Below are 21,571 nucleotides of genomic sequence, written 5' to 3'. Positions count from 1 at the left end.
AATAAATATTGAATAACTTTGCTATCAATTTTGGATAAAGACTCAGATGAAAACACAGACACTCTTCATTTGATTACTATTTTTCTCTCACATTTCTACCCATTTTCCACCTAACCTAATCTAGACATGATTCTACTCTGTATAAAAACTTCAGTTTCAAACCAATGCCGATATACTTCACCTTTACAGATACAATTTCCAGGAAAACACAAAGACAAATGCAGAGAACAGAAGGTCTTTATCTCTGCAACCAAGTGATCAGTGACTGCAGAAGTTACTGATCACTGTAGTCACTGAGGCCAGTGACTTCGATGGTCAGTGATTTAGTGAGGTTGTGAAACTGAGCAGCAGCGGTTTAACTTTTTCTCTTCTGTTTAATGAATTTTTTAACCATTAAAAAAACATCTATCTATCTATCTATCTATCTATCTATCTATCTATCTATCTATCTATCTATCTATCTATCTATCTATCTATCTATCTATCTATCTATCTATCTATCTATCTATCTATCTATCTATCTATCTATCTATCTATCTATCTATCTATCTATCTATCTATCTATCTATCTATCTATCTATCTATCTCTCTATCTATCTATCTATCTATCTATCTATCTATCTATCTATCTATCTATCTATCTATCTATCTATCTATCTATCTATCTATCTATCTATCTATCTGATTTATGTATTGATAAACATTGAACTGTATCATGGGTGCAGGGCTGAAAGTCCCTTTGAACAACAAGCTGCGACTTCGTTGCATGGACAAAAGTGTGAAAGCTGCAATCTAAATATGTTGCGGCGGCAATCTTATCTCTGATCTCATCTCCCAGCAGAGATGAGATCAATGTTTCCCCCATCTCTGTTTGCAAACAGATTTGCATAAACAGAGGAACTGAATCATGGTGCCTTTCCACACAGAAATGTTCAGTTTATATTTATAATCCGGCAACCATTGAAAGGGTGAACTCTGACTTTCTATAATTTTAAAAATAACATTGTGTCTGGTCATAGCTTTCTTAGAATTACATGCAGATCCACTGTAATATGGAAATCTTTACACCCATAAACCAGACAATGACTAATGCACTGACTTAAGTTCTCCATTTTAAAGGGTTAGTACACTGTCTCAAAAATAAATAGAAAGATTACTTTAAGCATTTAAAATATTTCCCTTTTAGTGATTTCAGACAGATAGACTGGGTAAACATAAAATATATTTTTTCAACTGTGATTTAAATACGCTATCTAAACAAACCTATATTAAACTCAACTTATATTAAAATGACACTGGTTTCCTAATTAGTACTGTCACCCTTGTAATCTGAATAACTCTGAGTAACTTAAACCTGATGTTCTCTGCACTCATTTATAGATTATGTATAGTTGCATGTGTAGGCTTGTTATTTTATTAATTTGTTTACATATTTATTTTTATTCATATATATATATATATATATATATATATATATATATATATATATATATATATATATATATATATATATATATATATATATATATATATAAGTTCTTATACACAAAAATGTATATATTATATGTAAATATATATATTTATATAATACATTTTATTGCTTGTGGTTATGTTTGTACTACTAATATTTAACAATTTGTATGGAGTAGCCTGTCAACTGATAAACAATTTCTACTTGGGGATCAATAAAGTATATTTCATTCTATTCTACTCAATTTAATTTAATTTAATTTAATTCATGGCAATAACAACTGGCATCCAATGTTGGTGATAACTAATATTGAGTCTTTTACTGTGGATAAACTTTGATCCACTTTTGTTGCAGAATTGTTTCATTTCAGCCACACTGAAATGAAATGACTTTAGGACAAGATTTAAGGCTGGACTTTGACTAGGTCTCTCCAAACATACATTTATCATTTTCTTTCCAACATAGATGGAGTTACTGCTGTTCTTGAGATCATTGTTCTTCTGCCTAATGCTAGTGTTTCAGCTTGAGGTCACAAACCGATGTCAGAATATTCTCCATCAGGACTTTCTGGCAGATGGCAACACTCATGGTTCTGAAAGATGATGTTCTTTTTTGTTTCATGCCAGATGTAACAGGAGTTGCATCCTCCAAAAGGTTAGCCTTTTATCTTGTCAATCCTCAAAATATAGCTATCATCATCAAGATATATATTTTTTGGCCTCAGTGATCTTTTTGGTCATCTTTTAGTTCGACTGCATAGAGGGGGAAGACATGTGGCAAATGTCACTAGGCTGGGAATCAAACCTGCGACGACCGTTATGACGACTAAAGCCTCAATACGTGGGTTGTGCTTTGCCCCGGCGCCACCACAGCACCCCCGAAACAGCTCATTTAAGAGGACTCTGACATTCACCACAGTGAGTATCCAGCCCCAGTTAACTTGGATTTGGACGGGACGGTGATACAAAGTGTTGAGGACAAAGTGTTACTGAATTTGACCCAAGTACCGACTGAATCCCATTAAAAATCTACCAACGGGTGGAAATAAAGTAGCCTAACCTGATCTAGACATGATTCTACTCTGTATAAAAATGTCGGTTTCAAAATACTGAAGGTGCGATATTCTTCACCTTTACAGATACAGCTAAATACAAAGACAAATGCTGAGTCAAGTGTCACAGAGATTAAGATCTTTATCTCTGCTACCCATCTGTGGTCAGATATTTAATGACGTTGTGAAACTGAGCTGCAGCAGCGGTTTAACATTTCTCCCCTGTGGAATAGATTTTTTTTTAACAGGGGAGAATTTTTTGCAGACAATTTTAGCTTGGAAAAATTACCATCTCAAAAAAAAAAATAAAAAAATTGGTTCCACTTCGAACAGGATTTATAAGCGTCGCAGAGCTCAGTCACAATCATAGCAAAAAGAGAAGCAACAGAAGATCATCGCCTCCGTCATCTTCCACCAACAGCATCATGAAGACACTCTGCCTGTCCGTAGGAATGATACTGATCATCGCCTGCTGCTGCGATGCCGTGCGTGAGTGATCTCTGTTCTTCACTTTGAATACATCTGATATGTATTTTCATGCTGACTTGCTTTGCTTTCCTCACAGTTCAGGCTGTACAGTACAACACAGGTCCTATAACCTGTTGCGACCAATTCAGCAACATTAGAGTGCCAGAAAAAAGGATTGTGGACATAACAAAGACCCACAGCTCCTGCATAAAAACAGGATTCATGTGAGTTTGCTTTTAATTTTTTCAACAAGACGTAGAAACTGGACTCCAGGTGCAAAGAGGATAAAACTGACTTCTTTTTTGTTTTTACAATCTGCAGAGTAGAGACTGTAAAGGGACGATTAATCTGCTTCAGACCGTCCACTACATGGGTTGAGGAGGTTTACAATCGAAGGATCAACTCTGAAGGCAGCGGCCTGCAGCAATAAACATCCTGGACTCTTTTGTGTTTGGAATGAATAAGCTTTAATTTGTTTTGTATGTAAATACACTTCAACAAGTGAATGCTCAGACATTTTTGACCTCATACAATAAAGAACTGAAAAATATATTTTGTCATGTTACAATGTGTGTTTGTCAGGCTGAGTTTGATTGTTAAAATCACAAGTAGCCATTTTGTGTTAAGTCATCCTTAAGGTCTTTTACAAAACTAACAGATCCCATAAATATAATCAAATCTATCTATGCTAGATAAGTTAAATTTAATAGAATAATGTTCTATCTATCTATCTATCTATCTATCTATCTATCTATCTATCTATCTGTCTGTCTGTCTGTCTGTCTGTCTGTCTGTCTGTCTGTCTGTCTGTCTGTCTGTCTGTCTGTCTATCTATCTATCTATCTATCTATCTATCTATCTATCTATCTATCTATCTATCTATATATCTATCTGATTTATGTATTGATAAACATTGAACTGTATCATGGGTGCAGGGCTGAAAGTCCCTTTGAACAACAAGCTGCGACTTCGTTGCATGGACAAAAGTGTGAAAGCTGCAATCTAAATATGTTGCGGCAGAAATCTTATCTCTGATCTCATCTCCCAGCAGAGACGAGATCAATGTTTTATAGTTGCATGTGCAGGCTTGTTATTTTATTTATTTCTTTACATATTTATTTTCATTCATATATACATAACTCCTTGTACATAATAATGTATATATTTATATGATACATTTTATTGCCTCTCCTTGGGCTGCCACCCTATCGTGGTGGAGGGGTTTGAGAGCCCCAATGATCCTGGGAGTTATGCTGTCCGGGGCTTCATGCCCCTGGTAGGGTCACCCAAGGCAGACAGGTCCTAGGTGAGGGACCAGACAAAGTGCAGCCCGAAGACCCCAATGATGGAAAAGAACTTTGGACTGCATGTTCCCTCGCCCGGACGCGGGTCACCGGGGCCCCACTCTGGAGCCAGGCCTGGAGATGGGGCCTGATGGTGAGCGCCCAAAGAGGAAACCTGTGAAAGGGGCCAAAGGGCTCGGGTGCATTGTGTGATGGGTGGGGGCCGAAGGAGGGGACCCTGGCGGTCCGATCCTCAGTTGAAGAAGCTGGCTCTTGGGATGTGGAATGTCACCTCTCTGGTGGGGAAGGAGCCGAAGCTAGTGTGTGAGATCGAGAGGGTCCGGCTAGAAATAGTCGGTCTCACATCGACGCATGGCTCTGGTTCTGGAACCAGTCTCCTTGAGAGGGGCTGGACATACTTCCACTCTGGAGTTGCCCAAGGTGAGAGGCGTCTGGAAGAAGCGGGTGGGGAGAGGGAAGTCTGGGCCTCCCTTCTGAAGCTGCTACCCCCGTGACCCGACCCCGGAAGAAGATGGATGGATGGACTTTTTATTGCTTGTGGTTATGTTTGTACTACTAATATTTAACAATTTGGATGGAGTAGCCTGTCAACTGATCAACAATTTCTCCTTGGGGATCAATAAAGTATATTTCATTCTATTAAACTCAATTTAATTTAATTTAACTTAAATCATGGCAATAACAAATGGCAACCAATATTGGTGATAACTAATATTGAGTCTTTTACTGTGGATAAACTTTGATCCACTTTTGTTGCAGAATTGTTTCATTTCAGCCACATTGAAATGAAATGACTTTAGGACAAGATTTAAGGCTGGACTTTGACTAGGTCTCTCCAAACATACATTTATCATTTTCTTTCCAACAAAGATGGAGTTACTGCTGTTCTTGAGATCATTGTTCTTCTGCCTAATTGTAGTGTTTCAACTTGAGGTCACAAACCGATGTCAGAATATTCTCCATCAGGACTTTCTGGCAGATGGCAACACTCATGGTTCTGAAAGATGACGTTCTTTTTTGTTTCATGCCAGATGTAACAGGAGTTGCATCCTCCAAAAGGTTAGGCTACTTTATTTCCACCCGTTGGTAGATTTTTAATGGGATTCAGTTGGTACTTGGGTCAAATTCAGCAACACTTTGTTCTCAACACTTTGTATAACTATCCCGTCCAAATCCAAGTTAACTGGGGCTGGATTCTCACTGTGGTGAATGTGGCACAGTCAGAGTCCCCTTAAATGAGCTGTTTCACGGTTGCTGTGGTGGCGCCGGGGCAAAGCATGATTCATGTATTGAAGCCATAGTCATCATAACGGTGGTTGCAGGTTCGATTCCCAGCCTAGTGGCATTTGCCACATGTCTTCCCCCTCTTTCCAGTCGAACTAAAAGATGACCAAAAAGATCACTTAGGCCAAAAAAATATATATCTTGATGATGATAGCTATATTTTGAGGATTGACAAGATAAAAGGCTAACCTAATCTAGATATTATTCTGCTCTGTATAAAAATGTCGGTTTCAAAATACTGAAGGTGTGATATTCTTCACCTTTACAGATACAGCTAAATACAAAGACAAATGCTGAGTCAAGTGTCACAGAGATTAAGATCTTTATCTCTGCTACCCATCTGTGGTCAGATACTTAGTGACGTTGTGAAACTGTGCTGCAGCAGCGGTTTAACATTTCTCCCCTGTGGAATAGATTTTTTTTAACCATTAAGAATTTTTTGCAGACAATTTTAGCTTGGACAAATTGCCACCTCAAAAAAAAAAAAATGGTTCCACTGTGAACAGGATTTATAAGCGTCGCAGAGCTCAGTCACAATCATAGCAATACGAGAAGCAACAGAAGATCATCGCCTCCATCATCTTCCACCAACAGCATCATGAAGACTCTCTGCCTGTCCGTAGGAATGATACTGATCATCACCTGCTGCTGCGATGCCGTGCGTGAGTGATCTCTGTTCTTCAATTTGAATACATCTGATATGTATTTTCATGCTGACTTGCTTTGCTTTCCTCACAGCTCAGGCTGTACAGTACAACACAGGTCCTATAACCTGTTGTGACCAATTCAGCAACATTAGAGTGCCAGAAAAAAGGATTGTGGACATAACAAAGACCCACAGCTCCTGCATGAAAAGAGGATTCATGTGAGTTTGCTTTTTATTTTTTCAACAAGACGTAGAAACTGGACTCCAGGTGCAAAGAGGATAAAACTGACTTCTTTTTTGTTTTTACAATCTGCAGAGTAGAGACTGTAAAGGGACGATTAATCTGCTTCAGACCGTCCACTACATGGGTTGAGGAGGTTTACAATCGAATGATCAACTCTGAAGGCAGCGGCCTGCAGCAATGAACATCCTGGACTGTTTTGTTTTTGGAATGAATAAGCTTTAATTTGTTTTGTATGTAAATAAACTTCAACAAGTGAATGCTCAGACATTTTTGACCCGGCATTGTCTTTTGCATCTTTTGCTGATCTTAAACTTTTACACTCAGTGGTCGAGTTTCTGACAACTAAAATTTGTGTTGGGAGGTAAATCTGGAACAATTAAATGTATGTAGAGAAGGACTGTAAGAGCTGAGGGGAAATGACAAATTGACACAGAATGAAAACAAATGAAAAACTGGATTCAGAAAATAAAAATCAAGGAAACCAAGTAAACAGCAAAGTCAACAAAATCAAAAAGGCCAAAATCTGTCTACATTTATACAGCAAGGGACTGCAAAATATATTTTGTCAACTTACAATGTGTGTTTTAGCCTTGTGAAATCACAAGCAGCCATGATGCATTAAGTTATCATATAAGGTCCTTTACAAAGGATATATATATAGCTCTGGAAAAAATTAAGAGGCCACTTAAAATGATCAGTTTCTCTTATTTTGCTTTTTATAGATGTATGTTTGAGTAAAATAAACATTGTTCATTAATACTATGAACTACTGACAACATGTATTCAAAATTCAAAACAAAAATTTTGAATTTAGTAGCAGAAAATGAGAAACGAAATCACAAAAAAGATGCAGTGATTTCAGAGCTCAAATAATGCAAAAAACAAAACAAAAAACAAAACAACAAAAAAACAAAAACACAAGTTCATATTCATTTAGAAACAACAACACTAATGTTTTAACTCAGGAAGAATTCATAAATAAATAATTTTGTTGAATAACCAGGAGTTATAGTAGACGGTTTGTTCAGATCCAGGTGTTTGTGGTCTGAGCGGACCTAAACTAGAAATGTTCAGATATCTATTTATCAATGAGGAAATGATTTGACTGATTAAAACCAGTCGATCTAAAACTAAAACTGGGAACATAGAAATTTGTGCTTATCAACCATTAAGGTATCAATAGGACTTTTCCTCAGAAGAGGATTTGATGGCAGAGATGGAAAACCAAAAAATGAACAATGTCAGTCAAATCTTTTATTGGAAATCTGAATAAAGTTTTCAGAAATTATGCAATACTTCTCACCAGTAGAGAAGGATTTATAGATTTATTCCTATACAGTGAAACTTATATTGTGGATTTCACTTCTGATGGGAGGTGGGGGATTTACACACTGAAGATGTGGAAATAGTTTTGTCTGAACTGATTTCTTTGATTATTTTATTGTTGTAAATTAGTGTAGAAAAATAGAAATCTCTTTCTTTTACAGCTGCATTGTAATTTTTCTAACTAGCTATACATTTCCTCTTACATAAATTTCCTCCAATAGTTTTTCTCCATTTTATCTCTCATTTTAAAACAATGCCTCGAAAAGCTGTTTCTTTACTGTGGGTTTGTGGTGAATGTCTTAAAAGTCTTGTTCATGTCACAAAGTAACAGAATCATAATAAAGTCAGTAAAAACCTCAAACTATCTGTAGGAATATCATTTGGAAGCCACTTCAGAGGCAATATTGCACTTCCAAATAATCCTTTTAGGAAGTTCCTAAAGTTTAAACTCTTACACAGTAAAAAAGATACAACTGTGGTTAGATAAACGTCTCAAACTAGAGTGTTTGCAGACAGGACATGAGTCATAACAAGATCTGGAACGCTGTTGTGAGTGAGTTGTCACATGCTGAGTAAAAGACAAGAAAACATCTGAAAACTAAGAGGACAAAGAATCAGGATGATCGTCAAGAAAAAAGACATGTTGGTGTGTCCTAAAGCCTAGTTCACATGGCATAATTTTACATTTTTTGCACTGATTTCCCCCTTACGAACGTTCCAACTTCTAAGATTGTCGATTCGGTTGCGATAATCGTAACCGACCATCCCGCAGTGTTGTGTGTGTTACGTAGATCGGGCATTTTCAACATGTTGGATTGTCTTGGCCCTTTCATGGCAGCATGTGGAGTTTTCCCTGACCCTCACTAGGAGCGAGAAAGCAACCTGCTTAATTTTGAACGTGACAGGGAGCCAATCAGAAAACGCGGTGACGTAAGCACGGAGAGGAATCCCAAACGGCTGACTTGGCGCAACCGAAAGTCCGTTGGACATCGGAGATGATATGTGGAAACTATCATGCGCTTAATAAACATGGATGTTTATTCAGTTAAAACTGTAAACTACAAAAAACATAACTCACCTCCAAATCATAGTGCAGTAAATAGAGCGGCTGCTCCCGCCGTTTTTTATCAAACGCCTTTTCTTTTTGTTACGTCTTTTATCGCTTAAAATGAGTCCACAAACTATCACTACTGCTTCTACATCGTCATTCGTGTTTGATTATTCTAAATTCACGTACCGTATGTTGGGGTTTTACGGGATCTTCTTCCGAAACCTGGATGTTCGTGAGTGGAATCGGTTCCTGTGTGGTGTGTTGCTCCTGCCTTGTGGCTGGACACCCGAACCGACCGAACCTGTTGGACTTTTCTCAGTTCTGTGTGCTCACAGGTTTGGAAAATCGGCCCATAATCCTTAAATCGTGCCGTGTGAACCAGACTTAAAACTCAAAAACTCTACTCCTCTCAACTCGTCTCGACCACTGGCCTAATGCTCTCTGACTCTGGTCGCTATGGTAACGTTTACGTATCCCTTCAAAATAAGATACAGATGCGCCACAAAAATGAACATTTTACTTTCGTGAAAATTTTAACTGAGGATAACGACAAATCAATTAACTTATCCCGGTCGCTGCATATTATTTAGAGCGGGCTTGGAAAGTGGGATAAATGGATTTACCGGGATAAATTCATTCTCCTGTCTCTTCTTTCTCTGGGTGTTTTCCCCTTCCCAAAATTTATTTCCAACATCTGATCTGTTTCTTACTCATTTTGCTGCCTGTGGGCTCAATGTTGGCCCACAAGACGTAACCGAGAGAATCCGGTTAAAGGATTTTCAAAATAAGAGATCCTTTAGACTCAAATAATAGATAAAATGGAAATATTTAATTACTTCTTGTGCGGCCCGGTACCAATTGGTCCACGGACAGAAAACAGCATAAACAGCAGCATGGACAGCAGAGCTGCTGACATGGAGTAACTAAAGCAAGGGGTATTTAAACAGGGGAGTCTGATTAGTGGACGGTACATTAACAAATTAGAAAAAATGGTCGAAAGGCCAGGAAAATGAAGCACTGAGGTAAAAGATTAACTAAAATCACAAAACACAGCAATTCACCAAAAGATAAAGAAACCAAAATCATTAAAAATATTGTCAAAGTCCAGCAGATCACAGCAAAACCAGAGCGTATTTGAACTGGGATGGCTGGTTAATGGCAGGTCTGAAACCGATCGACATCGCTAAGGCCCTACTCTTGGCTCTGATCGGTTGTTTCAGACAGGGAGCGTTGCATTTCTGCAGATATCTGTAAAACCACTGGATGGAGACAGAACAACAAGATTTTCACATAACATCTGTCTCATGATAGACTATCAGGATGCAGTGAAAATTTTAACAAATATGTAAAAAAAACAAATCTTTACAAAAAATTAATTGCAGCTTAAAAACACGTTGGACTTTTTTAGTAAAAAAAAAAAAAAACAAAACAAAAAAACCCATTTGATTTTGAACATATTCTGAAGTGTTTTAACAGTTTTGTAATGTCATTTTTAAACCATGTATAAACTGTAAAGACTTAAGGGTCAAACAGTGTTAACAAACTTTTTATCTCTTGTTTTAAGATGCGAGATCTTTACTGAGATACTGGGGATTTCAGAGTGTCAGTACACCTGAAAACGTTTTGTTCTCTCAGAGATGAACAAGAGATCTGCAGCGGTATTCTGCACAAACACACACCGCATCTGTTTCCAGATTGAGATAAAAATCAGTGAGGTTTCCCTGCACTGCGCTTGCTGCAGAAAATGTATCCTAACATTTGACCTTGTCCCACTTAAAGAGATCAACATCAGAAAAGCCATGGTTTGTTCCGATAGCATCGCAAGAAACTGCTGAGCTTTGATGCAGCCTGCAGGCCTTATCTTCACCAAAAATCACACCGGCTGCCCACTTTCAGAACAAGAGGTGGGTGAATCTAGGTCAAAGAAAAAATTAGATTTGACTTCTTTTGTTGAGTAATATTGTAAAGGTTGAGATAAGATGAGAGCAGGTTGTGAAACCAAAGTTACGTTTTATTTAACTTCAACAAATCAGAAACCTTTTTAACGAATATAACTTTAATAAAACGTAATCTGACTTCATGAACATAATCCATACTCCACATCTTAAATACATTTTTTGTTTATATAAACAGAAAGGTACATGGAAAGACCGATATGTATGAAGGACTAGCTGGGGTCATAGATTGCATTCAGAGCATCGGTACTTTCCCACAGTCTTGGATTTTAGATGTTGTCAGAGCCGTAATGCCAGAGTGAAGCAAACTACAACTTGTTACACAAGACTTTAAATTCAGGACAGCACCCACTCTCACCATATGTTGATTATTTAGTTGTAGAGACGGTATGCTGTGTGTTATTTATAAGCCAGCTTTACTGCTGCTTCTGTTGAATGTTAGTTTTTCTTTTGACCACGTAATCAGGATATAATCAGGACATATCTGAATAAAATCGTGTGGAGAATTTCACTTTCAAATGATGTGTGACTGACAAATACCAGAGTAACTTATGGGGTACCACAGGGTTCTACACTGGGACTGCTGTGTAATGTACTCATGAAGGATGCATCATAAAATGAATAACATGTTGGGCTACCCTGAGCATCTCTTTCAGGAGACTGTAACAACACAATAGATAATCTTCAATCAGAGGTGTCTTCACAGCCGCTGCTATACTGACAGGTACAGGAGATTCTTTGTGCCAACAGCCATCAGCATCCACAATATCCTTAAAGAAACTCAGATACATTGAGTTTCAAGAAAGTGGTATTTCCTCTTTGCTTAATAAAGTATTTCTGAACTGAAATGAATGGAAAGAAACATGACACATACACTGTTACACTGTTGGCACTATTATCTTCTTTACAACTAATCATCTTTATGTCTAAAGGAATCATTTCCACCGTCTATCTGTGTTTTCCACTTTTCTGAGATCAAGCCATGGATTAAACTCCTGTCACCAGGACTGTCCAGCTTCTTGTGGGGGATCCGTGTTCACATGGATGTGTCGTCCCTCCAACCAGTTCTGGGTCTGGTCAGGAGTCTCCCAGCGGGATATAACAGAAATCCCTCCAGGATCCAGGTGACCAGGAACCCTCTTGGTCAGGTGTCAAACCAGCTCCATTGAGCCTTTTCAGTGAGGAAGAAGTGGGCTTTACCTGAGGTACCTGGCTCAAATCTCTAAACTCTTAAAGAGCCGAAGCTCATTTGAGTCTTTTCTGTGCAGGATCGTACTCTTTCGGTCACGATCCACATCTCAAGATAAGAGTAATTAAATTGAGAACTTCATTTCTTCACTCAGCTCCTTCTTCATCAAAACAACACTGCTGCAGAACTGACTAATCCTTCCAACTCCTGCTCCATTTTCATCATTAATAAACTAGACACCAAGACTCTTCCACTTTGAGGCACAGACTCTATGGATCCACCAAAATTCAATTTCAAACCAAACAAAAATTTAACATATAAGCGTACTTTAAATTCAGTGACAATTTATCTCAGTCATGTTCACTCCAGTAAAACTAAAAGGAAACTGGTTGAGTCTAATTCCTTTCCATTAAAATTCATTCTAATATTAGAGTCTGAAAACTGAAATCTGTGTCTCAAATTCTTCTTTTAAATCTTGAGCAACCAAAAGTAAATACACAATCAGTGAGCGAACTGCTGTCCTTTTTTATTTCAGGATAACTCCCTCTCCTCTTTAAGATTAAAACTTCTTTTTCTAGTGAGACCTCACCAAAAAGCAGCAACAAATAACCAGATAAAAGAAAATATGAATCTATAAAAAAAACCCGATGCATGTCCTAGAATCAATTTGAAATGGTTTCTGCTGAAAATTGCTTGAAGCCTGGTGTCAATAAAGCATCACATTCTGCTCAATAAAGGCCAGCAGATGTCCAACAAGGTCCTCTTGGCATTAATTAGACATGAAACAACAATAAAATAAATATCATGTGACACTTTTCATGCTGTCCACACATAATTAATGTCCAAATTTGCTTCTTCTTTCCAAAATGAACAAGGCAGCATGAATGTGGTTGGCCAAAATTAACCAGAATGAAGAACAAAACTACTTGAACAATGTTGCTTAAATAGACAAGCTCAGGATCACAGTCAAGCAAGGTGTTGGAGGGGTGATGATGTCGGGGTTTATTCGACCTGGGCTCTTTGAAGTCATTGAACATGAACTCCACGTGACAAGCCTCCTGGAGTCAAATGTAAAGCTGTTCGTCTATGAAGCTTGGATCAAAATGGATCATCAATAGAAACATAAACCCAGACAGGAGGCAAACATGAACAAAGTACCAGTTAAGGTATTGGAGTGGCCCTGTCAAAGTCCCGACCTAATCAAAAACCAGAGGATGTTTACAAATCTCAGCCGACTGACGCAACATGTGACTTCTTTCTTATGGGAGAGAAGAATCGTAAAGACCATAAGATAAAACAAATTGTTTTATCTCTTAGTACCATTAATGGTCCTAGAAGTTGTTAAATTGTAGGGTTGCTGCGGGATGAACTGACAGCCTCAAAAAGCTTTCGCTGAAAAAGGCCGGGCTCATTTTGTGGAAAACGGACTCCGCTGTTCTTTATTCTAGTGAGCCCAAAGGATTTCCACGGTGGAAACAATCAGGAAAAAACATTATGTAACTACACAGCAGATGGAGATGCTGCGTACATTGGGTACTCAGGAAGAGGGTCACCACCAAATCCCCCACCTTCCTTTGGCCTGATTTCGAAGCAAAGTTCATAGACGGTGGGTGAATTCCAAAAAAGTTCCCTTCAGCTCATGAATATGCAGATCTGAGCGCAATCAGGCTAATATAGGTCGAGGTTTCGAGGATAGATCATTTCAAACGTGCCGCCACCTTTGAAGAGAAGTAAACATGAAGACTCTCACCGTGGGACTACTGCTGCTGTTCGCCGTCTGCTGCTGCGATGCAATGCGTAAGTCTGGCTCCTCTCTGCACCCCGACACACACAACAACCAGCAAACACTCACGGGTTTCTGCTGTTTTAGGATTTTTATTGATTCAAAAATATTTCTAGTGTGAAAGATAACCAGAGCACAGACAAAATGCACGTTTCAAAAGATGGTTAAATTTAAGGAGAAATACTATACAAACCAATCTGGTTATATGTGAAAATGTAGTTTGCCAATTACTTGCGTCTCTAATTATGAGTCCTTTGTAGATTTATTAGCAAGTCTATGCTGCAGAGGAAGTGTGGCACAATCTCGCTCGGGGATTTGTTTTAAAATCAGCCACAGTGAATAATTTTTGAGCGCCAGCAACCTTTATTATAATTCCAGACTTTGACTAGGCCACTTCTAGATCTTAATTTTGAGTCATTAATAGCTGGGCTCTTTGGATCATTGTTCCGAGTAATTCCAGTGCTTGATATCATTTGATACCAAAGTGATATCATGTACAACAATAAATAAGCTGCTGCTTATTTATTGTTGCACTAAACACTAAATAATTTTAGCGACCAGCAATGCACTTTGCTGGTCAAAGCCCATTGCTTTCTAAGAATCTAAGTAGAAACAGAATACTTTGATTGAGAAGTTGGTTTGGAGAGGAGGAAGTTTACAGAAGCGAATAAATGTACTGATTGCTCAGTTAAAAATGATCTCAAATGCTTTCAAATGGAACAAAAAAAAAAAAAAAAAAAAAAGAGAGAACAACGAGCTTTGGATGAAGCCAAGAAATTGCTTAGAAACATCAAATGTAAATTTTACTGTTGCAAAAAATTATATGGCCTGGAGAACATTTTAACCTGAGGCAAGACAACAACATTTTTCAAGTGATTAGAGCAAGATTTTTTGTTTTGGGCTAAGCGATACAACACTGTACTGCAGTGTTGTACCAAGTGGCTGTTGAATCACGGTACGCGGATGGCTCTCTTATTATGCCCCATTTTTAACTTTCTACATACTATGATCAATTTAAATCCGGGCTGCACATTAAATCGGCCAGCCGAGAAATCAGTCAGCTTCCTGAAGTTTGTGAGATCAGTGATCGGTTGATACTTACATGTGAAGCCGGTTTTATCTACCCTGGCAAAGGTTTTACTTTGCAGTGAGAGAGGTTTAGCACACACCCACCCACCAGATCAAGTCTGGTTTACAATAGTTTACAATATTCACCCCACTGTTGCAAACTCAGCGACTTTCTTGCTATATTTAGCGACATTTCTGACAAAATCCTCTGTATCGGTCAAAATCGGAATCGGCAGGTCAGGTTACAGATCTGTAATTGGAAACTGCAATCAGTGCAGCCCTATTTTGCATACGTCAAATGTTTGAAGATGTCATTTTCCCCTCATACGCTGAATAAGGAATGCCCTTAAAATGATTGATTCACTCCAAGTGAACCAGCATCCAATAGCCAACCGTTTGGGCAACGATAAAGTTTTATGTGGGGTTTGTTTCTAAAATCAAACACGCAGAGCCGAAACCAAGAAGTATTGTTGAGGAAACAGAAAGCTTTCCAAACGTCCTCGGTTGTAATACCTGTTCAGAGGAAGATCCGGACACAAAAACGTTCTCACAAATGGTGGCTATAGCCTACAACTAATTTCACAGGAGACCTACATCTTCAAGCATTTTCAAAACTTCCTTTTTTACAAGTGGCATGTAGGAAGATGTGTTCTTCTCAAGAGTTCAAAAGTTAATGGAGTTTTATATAAAAAAAATGTTTTAGATGAAAAATGACAACCTGAGGACGGTTTTCTCCGTTTCCAGTCCATTGTGTCAAAATGTTGGTTTTAAGAGTTTTAGTGAGTAAATGTTTGCATCTGACTTGGTCCTGACTTGAGGACACGTTTTACTCATGGCATAAAAGATAAAAATGCGGTTTCAGGAGGTCATGATTTATTTATCTCTGTAAACTCATTTTTAAAATTCTTTTTCCAGCTCAGGGACCAAATGCCCTGAAGCCCGGGAAGTGCTGCTTTCACTTCTTCATGGGCAGGATTCCCGTCGGAGAGATTCGGTCCATTGCCAAAACTCACGAGAGCTGCTCCAAACGAGGATTTGTGTACGTTTTTTGTCTCACTGATAACCCAGGTTTACGCAAAGAGCTTTTGAGTAAAGCAGATTTATCCTTCTACAGGATCAACACCCCGCGAGGAAACTTCTGCGTGAACGTGGATCAGAAATGGGCCATCAAGGCTTTCCTGAAAACTCCGAAACAAGTCGCCACGTCCACTTCGCTTCCGGTGTGAACAGCACGAAGAACGTCACTCTGCAGTGTCACAGCAAGGTTCAAATCTTTGTTCATCACTGAGGAAACAAACCAGCTGACAGATTTTGACTGTATTCTTACATATATCCTAAACATGTATTATTTTACTTTGTATGGAACTTACACATAAATATATATTACTGTGCTACTTCTGATACTTTACTATTAAAGCTTTATTTCACAAGAATGAGACTTGATTCATTAATAAACTGCAGAACAGTGAAATGTTATGAATTTAGTGAGTAAACAAGTACATTTTATCCATCTAGCATTTTTTATGGGTCAGAAACCACAGAGTGATTTACAAAATATATTGAATCATAATAATAAAAAAATCAGTTTTGTAGGAGCATGAAATAAATGGCAAATTACAAAATTTTCAATTTTGCATTATTGCATGAACCAATAATCTTGATTTGGTAGATAATGTAATGACTTTAGAAAGCCGATTTAAAAATATTCGGTGAAAACAAAAATTATTAAATGTATGTTTTCTTCAGTCCTATTCACCTTTTAAAGTAAATTACTGAAATACCACTATTTGATATTCGTTTTTTTACAGAAATGCACATGAAAAACAAGTAGCTTGAGAAAATTCGAAACTAAATGTTTACAATAATTTGTTCATCTTTCCCAGAAAAAACAAAACAAAAAACCTCTCCAAAATTTTACCTCACAGAAATTGCAATAAAAAGTTGGAAATGATTAAAATTCAGGTGTTTACAGAGAAAAAAACCCAGAAGCAGATGTTGTTAAAGCATAACTTTAATATTAACCATGTACAGTTAAGAGACAGAACACATGATAAACAAAGAGAAGAAACACAGCATTTATATATAAAAAGAAAATATTACAAATAAAAAATACAGCTAAACTGATGCATTTGGGCCAGTCGTTGAAGTTCCTTATGATCTCAGATTTGATGCAAAATAACGAAAAAGGTCTTTAAGGGTGCAGATGTGTAGATGGATGCGTTTACATATAGTTTATCAAGATGCAATGCAAAACAAAAAATAATTAAATGGAAGAAAAACAAAGGGAGGAGAGTCATGTATGCATTTAGTTAATGCTTTATGTGCTGCAGGTTTGTCCCTTTATTGATCTACTCAACACAAAATCAAAAACTTTATATTCAGCTGTACATAGAGTATTTTTTTTAATCATATGAAAATAAAACATTACAACTCTGAGGAAAAAACTGGAGATTTTAATCATATGAACTTTATTGTTTATCGACTCAAAAAGTGTTTTTTATTAAAAAAAAAAAAAAAAAAAGAACACTTTGGTTCAAGTTTCTTTAAATGGTCATAAAGATAAATTTTGTAATTTGGCCAAATTCTGGAGATGAAGGTTCGAGGTCTATGACGACAACCGTCACACACATACACCACGATATTAAAAACATTTCTATTTACTGCGACAAGGAGAGATTTCACACCAATTTGTCTTTTGCATAACGTCTTAAACAGATGGAAGTAAAAATATATGCGAGCAGAAGAACGCGCCCGTCTTTGTTTTGTTTCAGGTGAACAAAAATCTCTATGTTATTGAGTATTTGATAAAATAACACAGACCTGCCACCGCACAGTGAATCATGTCGAAACACCCCGACCTGCCAGAACCCACAACTTCACACCTGATTATTTATAGAAACCGGTTTAAATTTGAAATGCGTTGATAAAAACGTAGCACAAATTCATCATGCCGTTTTATTATGGGGAAAAAAAAAAAAATGTATACAAGTATGCAATCCTTAAATTTATAGATTTAAAAATGTGAAATTCATCATATAAAAAGAAAAACATTTCGATTTAAACTGGTTAACTGGACAAAAATGCTAAATACGAGGACATTATATTTCATTTAAATGTGATCTTTGCGTCTGTTAACAGAAGACATTTTTAACAAGAAAATACAAAAATGGTTATTTTGGAGGAACATTTTGCCAACATACGTTTTAAAACTCAGATACTGTTATAGAATCATATTTTCCTAGTTTTAGTTACTCTTTTCTTTGAAAGAAGTAAAATCCTGAGTCAGATGGAGATGTTGCAATAGCCGACAGCAGCTGAAGGTTAAACATCTTGGCTAACTTGGTCTGTCTGCAGCTGGAGGAAGCAGGTCCTGATGGGAGCATTTCTCTGAGCTACATCTATCCGACCTCGCTGCAAATCGCTCAGCGAGGGTTTAAGGTGTCAAATTCATAACGGTTAGAAGAAACCATTCGCTTATCTGCAGACCTACGAACAACTACATGTTTACAAATGGCTATGCACGGTCCCTGCCACGTGTCAACTCCGAGGAAGTCCCCTCTTTGTCTAGAAATACAGGAAAATGGAAAAGCTCAGGCTTCTGGTTCTCATTCCTCATGAGAACCAGAAGCGCCGCAGAGACAAGTCGGCGTGTGTGTCGTGTGATATGAGGAGGTTGAAGCTGATTTCTGACTGAGTGTGCGGTCTCAGGCCCACATGACACGAAGACTTCAGAGGAGATGGAGAGGAGAAAGTTTGAAACCAAACAGGGAGGTCGACTCGGGCTTTTAAAAGATTTTTCCTTTCTTCTTGTTCTTCTCCATTGTCCTGAGGGAGAAATAATTAAATTATGTTACAAACAGAAAAAAAAAATACATTTATGCCTAGAGATGTGAATACTTTAAATAATGAAAGACATTTATAAGGGGAAAAAAAAGCAGAATTTATGAAGAATTACATAAAAAAATGGTATGGAATATTCATTTGAATGCCTATAAGCAGTATTTGTATATAAGCAGGACAATGAAATCTATGTTCAAATAAACTCTGATGTTTTATTAAACTGTGTTTGCCTTTCACACGTGGTCTCCATTTCCAATGAAAAATAAGACTAAATAACATTTGGATAAATGTGAATCAAATTCTTAAAAAGGTCACCAGGGGGTCACATGATTGTCTTAAGCAGAGGATCATGAAGTTACTTCAAACACCACAGTATTTGGCTCTTTTTGGAAGGACAGAAGGTGACCAACATGACATCGAGGTGTTACTGACTTGGAGGCGTCCAGTTTCTGCTGCTCCAGGATTCTTTGCTGAGCTTCCCAGTTGGCCTTCTCGTCCTCAAACACTCGCCTCTTCTCCTCCAGCTCTTTGTACTGCGCCTCCAGGTTCCTCCTCATCTGCTCGTGGCGCCTCTCCAGCTTTGGATTAAAAATAGCAAAAGAGTCACTCTGAAACTCTAAATTAAGCTCAATTCTAGATGCCGTCACTGCTGGTGAGAATTAGCAAGAAATGATGTAGTTTTCAGTATTTACAGGTTCATGTAACAGTTTCATTGTTACCCTCATTTCCATGGCTCTTTTAAATTTGTTTAATAATAAAATATAATGTTCATTAATTAAAATAAGTTCCTGCTGATTTGAAACTTTTGTTTCTTCAGTATGAGCAGCACACCAACCTCAGCCTCTGAATCCTTCAGCTTCTGCTTCTTCTCCTTAACCTTCATTTCGAAGACCTGCTCCATCTCTGCCTCCATCTTCTTCATCTTCATCACGTGCTCCCTGCGCTCCTCCTCCATCTGAGCCAGAGGACTTCTGTGGAAAGAAAGTAAAGATTAAAGTAGTCGCAAAGCTGACTTCACTCTGTCTGATTTGGTTTCCATCAGCAGAAACTGATCTGACACGCTGAGTATAACTCCTGATGTGCCCGACTCCATAAACCACAAACATTCAGTTACTATCACCCACAACAAGCAGAATTTCAGTGTTTTCATATCTGCATAGATATTTGGTCATTTCTCCTTCCAAGTGTAATTTTGAGCACTGAGGTCTTACTTTGTGAGCTGTCCCTTGGCCTTTGAGGTGTCCACCCCGTTACAGGTGACGGCGGCCAGTTTCTTACTGCGGTAGTTCTCATAGTGGACGTTGTTGGTGACGTCCTTCAGGTCCTGCATGTGGGTCCTTTGGAAGGACAGAAAGACAAATAAGGAGACATGAAGGTTCCCCAAATCCACCAGAATATATAAGGATTTATCAAACATGCATGAAGGAATCAAAGCATTAAGGAATAATGTTATAACATGATGAAAAGTAAAAAAAATAAATAAATAAAATAAAAAATTACATTTTACATGATGCCCTTGCTTCATCTACAAGGTTTTAGATAGCAGGTATCAAAAATAAAACACATAATATGAAAAAAAATAAAAACATATTACAATCTAAAATAAAAACCCCATTGTGGACGTGATTAAAGGTTCTTTTTAAATTTAATTGTAATTAAAAAAAATAAATACAGAAATTTGTGCAAAATTAGCATTTTAATAATAAAATGTTCCGTTTTTACGACATTTCTTTTGATATCTTCAAAGTGTTTTTGATGTGATTTATATCTTTCCCCGTCATTCTGAATTGTCCCGTTTGAAATTTGCTATGCAAAAACTTTCCTTTAAGAATGACTGTGAAAATAAATGCATTTTCCATCAATACATAAATGTAACGACAGATAATTTATGACAAATTATGTTTTTGGTCATTTATATAAAACAGAAGCTTGTTATAGGGCTAAACACTGCTAATTTAAAATAAATAATGCACAAATTTCTGACAAATATAATTGTTCTACTTAGTTCAATAAATGTATGAAAACCAAAAACTCCCACATTTTCTATTCTGTAAATGCCTCAACAAATCGGCATTTGATCTGATTTAGGTTTTGGAAAAATGTGTATAATCTTAATTCGCGCTTTTTCTACCAGACTCAGCACTCTACTAATGAACCTGCAGCGCTTTCTTTCATCCATCTCTTGGACTAAAACAAAGCGATTACACTCAGAGCCAGCAGGGCAAACTTAAAAGTGCTGAAGTAAAAGCTCCGTTTCTCACCGGATCAGCATGTTGCGCAGAACCGTGAAGTCGCAGTGCTCTCCATTCTCCACTGAAACAAAGCAACAAAGAGGAAAACGCAGCAGCAGTGAGAGACACAAACATTTTAACATTGATGCCTCCCAGGAAACGGAGGCAGAAACTTGGATATCTAACAGCTTCTGCTGTGGATTTCCAGTCGTCAGGGATTTGTTTGCTCTCCAAACAGACTGAGACCAACACGATGTCCAGGATGTTACTGACAGTAGCTAGAGCATGGATTGAGTAATGTTACAATAAAACAGAGATATTAAAATGGAAATAGTTATCAAACTAACAGAAGACAACGTGATCATTCATTCAGCGGTTCTAGAGGAAGGGCTCTACATTCAACGAGGTCTGTTCAGGTGGCGCCAGTGTTTAAAGTGTGAGTAGAATCAGTTGTAGTAACACGTTCACAGAAAACGAAGGACAGAAGGATTACAGACCGTGATCAGACAGGATGGCTTCATCTAGTTTTTAATTCATACTTTAAAGCATCAGCATACATGCTGCAGTTTCCTCCCACAATCATAATGTCTGAAATGATTCCTGAAAAAAAAAAAAAGTCTTACACTAAATTTTATTGTTTGAATGGTTTCAATAAAATAG

The 21,571-nt window shown here is 37.6% G+C and overlaps 4 protein-coding genes across 11 annotated transcripts in view; 3 read left to right on the top strand and 1 right to left on the bottom strand.

Annotated features, from left to right (window-relative positions):
• The first annotated feature begins 2,357 nt into the window (after nt 1-2,357).
• LOC122835635 (C-C motif chemokine 4-like) lies at nt 2,358-3,523 on the top strand. 2 transcript variants are annotated; one of them, XM_044124846.1, is made up of 4 exons: nt 2,358-2,388; nt 2,856-3,011; nt 3,088-3,214; nt 3,312-3,523. In XM_044124846.1, exons 2-4 carry the CDS (start codon nt 2,948-2,950, stop codon nt 3,418-3,420), a joined length of 300 nt encoding a protein of 99 aa, XP_043980781.1. In that variant the 5' UTR covers nt 2,358-2,388; nt 2,856-2,947; the 3' UTR covers nt 3,421-3,523. The 2 variants fall into 2 exon arrangements, with proteins under 2 accessions (XP_043980781.1, XP_043980782.1); XM_044124847.1 differs by lacking the exon at nt 2,358-2,388 and having other exon boundaries at nt 2,817-3,011.
• A 2,615-nt stretch (nt 3,524-6,138) lies between these two features.
• Nucleotides 6,139-6,740, top strand: LOC122835634 (C-C motif chemokine 18-like). The gene is made up of 3 exons (XM_044124844.1): nt 6,139-6,240; nt 6,317-6,443; nt 6,541-6,740. Exons 1-3 carry the CDS (start codon nt 6,177-6,179, stop codon nt 6,647-6,649), a joined length of 300 nt encoding a protein of 99 aa, XP_043980779.1. The 5' UTR covers nt 6,139-6,176; the 3' UTR covers nt 6,650-6,740.
• Nucleotides 6,741-13,657: 6,917 nt separating this feature from the next.
• LOC122835632 (C-C motif chemokine 26-like) lies at nt 13,658-16,273 on the top strand. The gene is made up of 3 exons (XM_044124832.1): nt 13,658-13,786; nt 15,756-15,879; nt 15,955-16,273. Exons 1-3 carry the CDS (start codon nt 13,726-13,728, stop codon nt 16,064-16,066), a joined length of 297 nt encoding a protein of 98 aa, XP_043980767.1. The 5' UTR covers nt 13,658-13,725; the 3' UTR covers nt 16,067-16,273.
• Nucleotides 16,274-17,343: 1,070 nt separating this feature from the next.
• Nucleotides 17,344-21,571, bottom strand: part of LOC122835630 (septin-7) — a 43,974-nt gene continuing 39,746 nt past the window's right edge. For all 7 annotated transcript variants that reach the window (XM_044124826.1, XM_044124830.1, XM_044124829.1 and 4 more), the window contains 5 exons: nt 20,942-20,993; nt 19,892-20,017; nt 19,516-19,651; nt 19,113-19,258; nt 17,344-18,665 (listed from right to left, as the gene is read on the bottom strand). In XM_044124826.1, the coding sequence (XP_043980761.1) occupies nt 18,626-18,665; nt 19,113-19,258; nt 19,516-19,651; nt 19,892-20,017; nt 20,942-20,993 (500 nt within the window). In that variant the 3' untranslated portion in view covers nt 17,344-18,625. The remainder of the gene's footprint in view (nt 18,666-19,112; nt 19,259-19,515; nt 19,652-19,891; nt 20,018-20,941; nt 20,994-21,571) is intronic.

This window comes from Gambusia affinis, linkage group LG08, assembly GCF_019740435.1.
Source record: "Gambusia affinis linkage group LG08, SWU_Gaff_1.0, whole genome shotgun sequence".
Taxonomy (NCBI): Eukaryota; Metazoa; Chordata; class Actinopteri; order Cyprinodontiformes; family Poeciliidae; genus Gambusia; species Gambusia affinis.
Note: the sequence above shows the minus strand (reverse complement) of the source record. Positions and strands in the feature narration are given on the sequence as shown.

Coding starts and splice junctions, on each gene's coding strand:
- LOC122835632 (XM_044124832.1), top strand. CDS start 13,726: ATGAAGACTCTCACCGTGGGACTACTGCTGCTGTTCGCCGTCTGCTGC. Junction 13,787..15,755: donor CTGCTGCTGCGATGCAATGC/GTAAGTCTGGCT, acceptor TTCTTTTTCCAG/CTCAGGGACCAAATGCCCTG. Junction 15,880..15,954: donor TGCTCCAAACGAGGATTTGT/GTACGTTTTTTG, acceptor ATCCTTCTACAG/GATCAACACCCCGCGAGGAA.
- LOC122835635 (XM_044124846.1), top strand. CDS start 2,948: ATGAAGACACTCTGCCTGTCCGTAGGAATGATACTGATCATCGCCTGC. Junction 3,012..3,087: donor CTGCTGCTGCGATGCCGTGC/GTGAGTGATCTC, acceptor CTTTCCTCACAG/TTCAGGCTGTACAGTACAAC. Junction 3,215..3,311: donor TGCATAAAAACAGGATTCAT/GTGAGTTTGCTT, acceptor TACAATCTGCAG/AGTAGAGACTGTAAAGGGAC.
- LOC122835634 (XM_044124844.1), top strand. CDS start 6,177: ATGAAGACTCTCTGCCTGTCCGTAGGAATGATACTGATCATCACCTGC. Junction 6,241..6,316: donor CTGCTGCTGCGATGCCGTGC/GTGAGTGATCTC, acceptor CTTTCCTCACAG/CTCAGGCTGTACAGTACAAC. Junction 6,444..6,540: donor TGCATGAAAAGAGGATTCAT/GTGAGTTTGCTT, acceptor TACAATCTGCAG/AGTAGAGACTGTAAAGGGAC.